The sequence below is a fragment of the Quercus lobata genome, chromosome 9 (assembly GCF_001633185.2).
Source record: "Quercus lobata isolate SW786 chromosome 9, ValleyOak3.0 Primary Assembly, whole genome shotgun sequence".
NCBI classification, from domain to species: domain Eukaryota; kingdom Viridiplantae; phylum Streptophyta; class Magnoliopsida; order Fagales; family Fagaceae; genus Quercus; species Quercus lobata.
Genome location: NC_044912.1, coordinates 32,426,191 through 32,434,660, shown reverse-complemented (window position 1 = coordinate 32,434,660; position 8,470 = coordinate 32,426,191). Strand labels below are relative to the sequence as shown.

The 8,470-nt window shown below is 36.9% G+C and overlaps 2 protein-coding genes across 2 annotated transcripts; one reads left to right on the top strand and one right to left on the bottom strand.

Annotated features, from left to right (window-relative positions):
* Nucleotides 1–219: 219 nt before the first annotated feature.
* LOC115961605 (uncharacterized protein At2g29880-like) lies at nucleotides 220–4,860 on the bottom strand. Its single transcript, XM_031080555.1, has 4 exons — nucleotides 4,468–4,860; nucleotides 4,250–4,357; nucleotides 1,375–1,686; nucleotides 220–988 (listed from the first exon to the last, which is right to left on the bottom strand). The coding sequence occupies exons 1-4, from the start codon at nucleotides 4,858–4,860 to the stop codon at nucleotides 401–403; spliced, it is 1,401 nt and encodes a 466-aa protein (XP_030936415.1). The 3' UTR covers nucleotides 220–400.
* An 844-nt stretch (nucleotides 4,861–5,704) lies between these two features.
* On the top strand, nucleotides 5,705–7,979 carry LOC115961604. Its single transcript, XM_031080554.1, has 3 exons — nucleotides 5,705–6,364; nucleotides 6,565–6,796; nucleotides 7,498–7,979. The coding sequence occupies exons 1-3, from the start codon at nucleotides 5,705–5,707 to the stop codon at nucleotides 7,977–7,979; spliced, it is 1,374 nt and encodes a 457-aa protein (XP_030936414.1).
* Nucleotides 7,980–8,470: the final 491 nt, after the last annotated feature.

Sequence of the window (8,470 nt, the reverse complement as noted above, 5' to 3'; positions counted from 1 at the left end):
CATTCCAACCAATGTCACTTGTATGCTCAATAACATACCACATTGTTAAAATAGCTAACAACGTTTGAAGCAAATATGTGACACAAAAAAGAAATTCCCAAAATGGAATGCAGCAGCTTATGTATCAAATATATATATATATATATATGTCACCAAAGATAGAAATTCATAGGAGGCACGGCAACCACAAATCATATTTCTTAGTCCAAATACCATACATGTCCCAAGGAGGTTAACATAACAAAGGAAGGCATAAAGCAAACATTGTTCATAGTATAAACATAATACAAACTTTGCGTATTCACATTAAACCAAACTAAGACTACTAACTAACTTTCTAGGCTGTCTACACTTAGGCACATCATTAGTTAACTTCCTACACTGTCAACCACAACCACCACTACTGCAATCCACCCCCAATAAAGTCAATCCAGGCCCTTCTTCTATCAGCCGTCATGGCAAAAAAAGCGGCTCTACTCTTGGCATGATGAAGTTCTTGCACGACCTTGCAATACGTGACATGATCGACATCGGTGTGCTGGTTCAGAAGAGTTACAGCTGCTGTAACTGACTCACTGGCAGCCCCCACAGCAGAGTCTCCTGTGTCGATGGACTTTTTCCCCCGACGGGTCCTCATGTCAGTAAAACCCCATATTGCCTCAGTCATGGCTTCAAGGGAGTGCCCTTTCTTCCTTTTTCCACTTGAATGAGATGCTTCAGCTGGCCGTTTTTCAGCTTGCCTCCGGCTTTGGGCTTCACTCGGTGTGGGCAGCTCCTCCACGTCATCGAAACCGTCGGTGCTGACATTGACATGTACCCCCTCAGATAGAAAGGCTGCATCAAGTTCTCTCTCTTCATCACTATTGGGAGCTGGTTGGGCAGATGACATTTGCAGGAAACCCGTGGCTGTGTTTGAATTGAAAAGAGGGCCCAACAGCTCATAGTGTCTCATCCCCTTTTTCCTGAAGTCCTTGAATTTATGATTGACCTATTACCAACCATATATATTGGGTTAGATGTTTTATATTTGTAAAACCCAATACAAAGTCGATGGCTAATTTATAATAACTGTATAACAGCACTCTTTTATTCCAAATTGATGATAGCCAAAAAGGTTTTTTACTAAATTGTAGACATTGAGTAGAAAATAATATAAGTCAAATATATAAGTCAAAATTTATAAGTCACATTAAACCCCATTACACCCACAGTAAACCCCATATATAAGTCAGATTTTATTCCATTCCTAAAAGTATCATCATGGGAAAATGCTACAAAACAACCATGTAAAGCCACTATTATTAATACACTCATAAGCCAATAAACCTAATATGTTTGATATTTTTGATATTGAAGTCAGATTTAAGGACTTACCGCAAATGCAGCAGCCCAAGCTTCGTCACTGGCCGTCACTGTATTTGAAATGGGGTCCCATCCCATTCCGGTACGTGCGATGAGCTGGGAGAAAGTGCGGTGTCTCTGTTTCAGCCGTTGATATTTTTGGGTAAGTTGTGCCTTGGTGTAACTCTTAGACGCACGCTTGTTAAACTCATTGACAACTGCTGTCCAAGTTCCAGTCTTGAACTGGCCTTGGGGCATATTCCCTTTAGCATCCTCTTCTAACAAGATGTCAATAAAATATCTCTCGACTGCTTCAGGCCACTTCTTATCGTCGGAATCATCCATCTAAATACATGTTCGTATACTTACATAGACTCGTAAAACGGTCTTCTATGATATGGAATTAAATTCTTTAACTTACTACTAGACTTACGCAGCAGGCATATAAGAGAAAATTCACCCCATATAAAGGAAAAATACAAAGATACACATTCATACACATAAGTTTTAGGTCAACTTGTAGTGGCATTGTATATTTATGAAGGCATAATAGCACATTATTATTATAGTTGACTATATGTGTAACCAGAACAGAGTAGCTATTGTAGCTTCAAGGTAAAATATATTGTCTCTTCAAGAGACAAGATCTAAAAAACCTGATTTTTCTTCAAATAAATTTCAAATAACAGTATTTAGTGAAATAATTTTCATTATTAAAGAAAGAAAAAAAAAGTGTTAATGCAAACATAAATAAAAAGAAAACTTTTTAACTTGAGAAACAAAAACTGTCTTGGTTATAACTTGTAAATATTATCTAGTCCAAGAGCTGAGCTTAGCTATAACGATTATATGTGTAACCACACTCATAGTTGTAGGCCACAATGTCATTACACGGAAAAATGGGGTAATATACTGACTCTCTCCCTGTTGGACAAGTTCCAAATATTCATATTCCAAAGGGAGAGAGGTCATGAATTTAATTAATTAATTAATTAATTATAATTAAAATCTTAACATTTTTGAAGAATTAAATTTTCACTAAACGATGTGAAAGGATGTGGCTGCCTTGGCAGCTTAACGTACTTCATGTTCTTCCAAGGCTCACCCATCTCATCAATCCCAGCTTCAGTGCTCATTCATCCAGTGTTGATGAGATGGGCTGGCCCCTTTGGGCTACTTTGTTGTAAATATCTTCTTCCTTTTTCCTTGATTATTTTTTATTTTATTTTATTAATTTCTTTTATTCAGGAAAAAAGTACATTGATTTCTAAGGTTTTCAAGATTATAAATTCTTATAACTTGGATATATGATATATCAACAATAAATTCATTATTGACCTGGCTATTTGTGGTTTTATTTACACACGTACATTACATGTGCAATTGTGCAAAAAAGAAAAAGGAAAGAAATGCCAAAATAAATCATTTTCATAATATACAGATAAAAAACAGTAAATTAGAATGAAACTGTGTTTCCTAGCCTTCCACCTAAGACTCCACAAGTAGAGATAAATGTGCTATCTACTTTTGGCTTTTTTCTCCTCTCCTTGTCCCTTTGTCTTAATATGAGAAGATCATACCAATTGTATGGTCACAGGGTTTGAGAAGAGAACAAAACGTGGTGTTGGAAGGATCTTTCACAGTTTTCTTCCAATTCTCACACTCCTCCCACTAGGAAACAAAACTTAGGCTATTTGTTTGTCTTTGTTAAATATCTTTATCTTGACCTTATAAAACTCTTTCACAAACATCTCAGAATATAATTTCAACTCCAAAAAAATCTGTTTCGTATATAGTTTTGTTGTACATTTGCTCAAAATCTGTATCCAATATATCTTGATTCTTATTAATGTAAGTATACTACTGCCCTATAGGTTATATGATAAGCAAGATGCTTGTTTAATGATTCGAAACTCTATTTCGATTTAAATTTATATATTAAGGTTACTTCACTAATTTCTGTAAAGTTTTAGAAGATCAGATTCCTGTTTTTAATTCTAACATGATACTATTCATTAGTTTGGACTTGGGAGTGACACACATCTATGCCAAGGGCACACTAATTTATTGAGCCCATGGTCAGATTGAGTTTTTGATTATTTGCCCATACAGTCGCTGAGTTATCCTTATAATTCTCTATGACATTATTGTTTCATTCTTTGAGTGCAGCCTTTGTAACTATCATTTTTATGGACACAGTATTAAGTTAATGTAGGGGAATCATTTTAAGCAATGTGGTTGCTAAACTAACCCTATGTAAAAATGTAGTGCAAGATGCTTGAAAAATAAAAGTGGTGAGTGATCTGAAATTGTGATGGGTCATGTGACTGTTGTCTGAAGTACATCATTCACCCATTGAATTAGTGAAAGCATGCCCCCAAAAACCCAATACAAAGATCCCATCTAACATATAACAGAGCATGAACCTAATATCCATACAAACTCAGAAACAAAAATCCAACACAACAACTCTAAACCCAGACCCCAAAACAACCCATTGATCCTGTAACAAACCTGTCAACAAACATCTTCTCAGCCAAGTCAGAATTAGTGAAGGCATGCCCCCAAAAACCCAATACACGACAAAATCCCATCTAACAGAAGGTGCATATCATGAACCCAATATCCATACAAAGTCAGAAACAAAAATCCAACACAAGAACTGAAGAACCCATAACAAATAGATAAACCCAGACCCCAAAACAACCCATTTATCCTCTAAGAAACCTTTCAACAAACATCAAAACTACATGCATTCAATAGTCAGCAACATATAATTAAACAAAAGTCACCAAGAAAAAATGAAAACCCAAATCTAAAACAGACTGCGTATCAACGGTCTTAGCAGGAGGGTTTGGGTGCTTAGAAGATTAAAACAGAACTTATAATCATGATTACAAAGACGTACCAGTAAGGGAGCACGGTCAGAAGAGGAAGCAGAGGACGAAGCAGAGGACGAAGCAGGGGCTCTGTAATGAACTCGAGAGGTGGATGAGGAAGGGAGTGAGGCGTCCATCTGAACAATATATGAGATTAAAACAATCCCTAACATGAATTAATGTGAAATGATGTGCTGGGATGTGAAAGAAAGCTGAAACAATTAATTAACAAAATTAAAAACCTTACCTGACCGACCCCTTCAGACTGTGTGAGTTGCCTTTTCCTTGGCAACAGAGCGTCCTTAGCAAAATAGGGGTTTCTTCGAAAATTGGGAGTTTGACGCGTTGATGAAGCTATGTTAGGAGTAAAGGCGCCAGATCCGTGAGGGCTGAGATGGAATTTTGATGGGTCAGAGCAGTAATGGAGGTGGGTGAGAGGAGTAATGGAGTTCGGAGAGAGTAGAGAGGAGAGGAGAGATGAGATGAATATTTGGGCGTGAAGACTGATGATGGCGTGAAGAACTGAAGAGATGAGGGTAGAGATGACAGGAGAACGTGTTTTTCTGATCAGTGGGGTCCGGCTGCAGTGGAAAATGAATTTCAATTTATTTACCGTTGTGCCATGGAAACGCAATTTCATTGTTCAAAATGTGGCCCAAGCATGTTTGAAAAAATATGTTTCAAACAACTATTTTTCAGCAACTATTTTCAAACAACCCTTTTTGGAAAACTATAACCAAACATATTGTTTTTTTTTTGAACACTAGTGTTCAGTGTTTAAACACTGAACACTATGTTTTGAGTTGGCAAACCAAACGGGCTCTAAGCCAGTGGGTTTGGGCAACAATGTTATTCTAATTATTACTCTTTTCACTTCTACTTGATGTGGGACTTGACCATGTAACCAACCAACCCTGAAACCAAAAAACATATGTGGTGGTGATCTAGAGTTAAGTTGCAAGTGTGGTTAGGCCAGTTAGAGCAAAAAATACATAAAGTAGATGAAAGATATGCAGAAAGTAACTGGAGGAAGAGATAATTTATGAAAATATATATAATATTTCTTTACAGTTTAGGAACACTAGTGGTTACTGTTTGTAACTTTGTATGGACTGAAAGGTTCGTTTTGGTTAGATGGGAGAAATATGTTATGTTAACGATATTTTTATACCATTTTTATAAGAAATATATTTTCTATGATAAATATATATTAAATAGTAAATTGTTATTAATAAACAAAATATAATTAAAATGTTATGAACGTAACACTTCTTTAAATTAATTTAATGATTAAATTTTATGATTTTCAAATGCTTGAGTTTAGGAACAATTGATTAGTGATAAATTAAATAATTAAATTACGTTTTGGTGACAATCAATAATAATGTATCAATTTCAGAATATAACTTAAATATAGATATATATACATAAAGTGATATATATATATATATATGTACTTCTTTATAGTGGCTGATGTGAACTTAATGGCTGCCTACAGGTGTGCTTCAGTTATGGCCGACCCCGATTCAGATCGCGATTCAGGCATGGCTGAGTCCGATTCAGATTGTGATTCAGGCATGACTGAGTCCGATTCAGATCGCGATTCAGGCATGGATGACTCCGATTCAGATCGTGATTCAGGCATGGTTGAGTCCGATTCAGATGCGGACGATAGTGAGGTCGAGCTCGAGATTGCCACAGCCTACGTTCAGCTGTGCATAGAGTACGTGCAGAAGTACTACATGAAGCGACCTAGGTGCACTAGTATCCTGAGTGGGAGGTCATATGTGATTGAAGTACTAGAAGGAAATCTGCAAGTGTGTTATGACATATTCCGCATGGAGAAGGCCATTTTTATACACTTGTGCAATGAGTTGAAGCGGCTGCACCTATTAGAGGAGGACACTGGTTGGGTTTCAGTTGAGGAGTCCGTTGGGACAGTGCTATATATTGTCGGACACAACGCTGACTACCGGGTAACTGCCAACCGCTTCCAACATTCTCTCGAGACCATTCAAAGGCGGTTCCGGCGTACCTTGCGTGCTATCCATGCTTTGGGATGTATCATCATCCGGCCTGACGTTGATGCAGCTGAGCTCCCTCAATCACTTCGAGAGAATGGGAAATATTATCCATGGTTTGAGGTATGCTTCGATTTTTCCTTTTTTAGTTATTAGCTAAATTATCCTTGTTATGAAATTCAATTGTCAAAGATCTATAATAGAGATTAGAAAGAAAATAAGATGACCTATGAAAGAGTTTTGAAATATTTCTAGTTTACTTTATTGCACTATATTGCACATAAGTTTAATTTATTAATTACAGCTACCTATTTTGTTAACAGAAATGTGTGGGAGCTATCGATGGGACGCATATAAGTGCCTCTGCCCCATCCGCTAGGACTACCGCATTTCGAGATAGACGGAGTGATATCACCCAAAACGTGATGTGTGCATGCAACTTTGACATGCGGTTTACATATGTGCATTCGGGATGGGAAGGGAGTGCAAATGATTCACGAGTCATGCAGGATGCACTTGGACATGCCAAGTATGAGTTCCCTTGGCCGCCTAGAGGTAAACCAAAAAAAAAAAAAATTTAGGAAAAAATTCCGCATTTGATTTTTGCCTTGTCAATTGTTGCATCTGACTTCGCATTTCCTAAGTATTTTGTAGCATAGTATAGATGTGAAAAACTATTCAAAATGGGATTGTGGAGTAGTAGGAATGCACTGTGTATGATAATTCTGAAAAAGGGTGTGAATCTTTGTGGGTTGTGGTTTTGTCATATTTTTCTAAATCTGATGACACATATTTTATTCATGCATGTCTTTTCATAGGTTTGGGTAAATTTAGATATTTACGTTAGTTTACTTAGAAATCCAAACTGAGGACAATGAGTTTGTAACTACTTCATATTTTGTCCTTTGTGAAAAAAAAGAATACCTTGTATACACTGCACTTGATTAGTAGCTACGTAATTTTATTATATCGAAACTAATTCAATGAATACATGAATTGTGTGATTCACATTCAGCACTCTATATCATGGATAAAAGGCCGTGTCAAAGTTTGCAATGTCACTCATAAAATTTGCTTTCATGGAATAGTTAGTTATAGTCAATCACTGCATGGTCATTCATTATTTAAGCTGATATCAAAAAACTTTAGTGCATGGTTCGTATACATACATGTATAGATACACTTCCGTAGTAAGGAACTAGCAACAATAGTTGTGTTAAGTGACTAATTGGCAATGGTTATCACTCGTATTGCAGGATCGTACTACCTCGTTGACTCGGGATACGCTATAGGCAGTGCATTCCTCCCCCCACACAAGTCCACACGCTACCATGCCCAAGAGTTTCGGGGTGCAAACCGGCAGCCTAGTACCCCACAAGAGTTGTTCAATTATAGGCATTCCTCATTACGCATGGTGATTGAACGATGCTTTGGCGTCTTGAAGGCGAGGTTCCCTGTTTTGACTGGAATGCACTCCTTCTCTATCTCTAGGCAACGGCTGATTGTGACTGCTTGTTGTGCATTGCACAACTTTATTCGCATGTATAATCGGGCAGATGAACTGTTCCATGTGTGGGAAGGATCATTTGTGCGTAATGGAGACGCAAACATAGCAGGAGTTGCACGCGTAGGTAGTGGGGGCACTGAGGAAGCTTTTAATTCTCGGGCACAACGAGCAATGTCGGAGTATCGTGATGTGATAACTGCTGCTATGTGGGCAGATTACATTGTTCAATGATTGAGGTAGATGGGCATTATTTTATTAAAATGTGGATGGCATGGAACTTTGTATAAGTTTAGATGAAGATTACTGTGTTTTGTTGTTGTTATAGGTTTGTATAACGGAGTAGTGAGCCTCTTTAATTTGGACTGCAGCGGCTCTTACTGTTGTTTTTGGTGAACTTAATGGCTGCCCATGAAGCTGGATTGTCAACATATATAGTAGTCACTTTTTGAATGGCTTTCACACAATTACACTACTCTCCATCTTTTTGAAAAGCTAGATTCTAATTTGTCCCAATTACATATGTCCTTTATAGGATTTTAGTTTCCATACTTGTTACATTTGTTTATGTTGGAAGAAAATTTACAAAAAAAAATATAACAAAAATCCTACTTAATTATGATCAATATTGTTGTCACAAAAACATTGAGTACATTATTATCAATTCAAATGTATTTGTTGCAAAAAATTAAGAACTTATGTTGCATTAGCTATATTACATTTCT

Coding starts and splice junctions, on each gene's coding strand:
- LOC115961605 (XM_031080555.1), bottom strand. CDS start 4,860: ATGAAATTGCGTTTCCATGGCACAACGGTAAATAAATTGAAATTCATT. Junction 4,358..4,467: donor AGTCTGAAGGGGTCGGTCAG/GTAAGGTTTTTA, acceptor TATATTGTTCAG/ATGGACGCCTCACTCCCTTC. Junction 1,687..4,249: donor CTGACCGTGCTCCCTTACTG/GTACGTCTTTGT, acceptor ACATGTATTTAG/ATGGATGATTCCGACGATAA.
- LOC115961604 (XM_031080554.1), top strand. CDS start 5,705: ATGGCTGCCTACAGGTGTGCTTCAGTTATGGCCGACCCCGATTCAGAT. Junction 6,365..6,564: donor AATATTATCCATGGTTTGAG/GTATGCTTCGAT, acceptor TTTTGTTAACAG/AAATGTGTGGGAGCTATCGA. Junction 6,797..7,497: donor GTTCCCTTGGCCGCCTAGAG/GTAAACCAAAAA, acceptor CTCGTATTGCAG/GATCGTACTACCTCGTTGAC.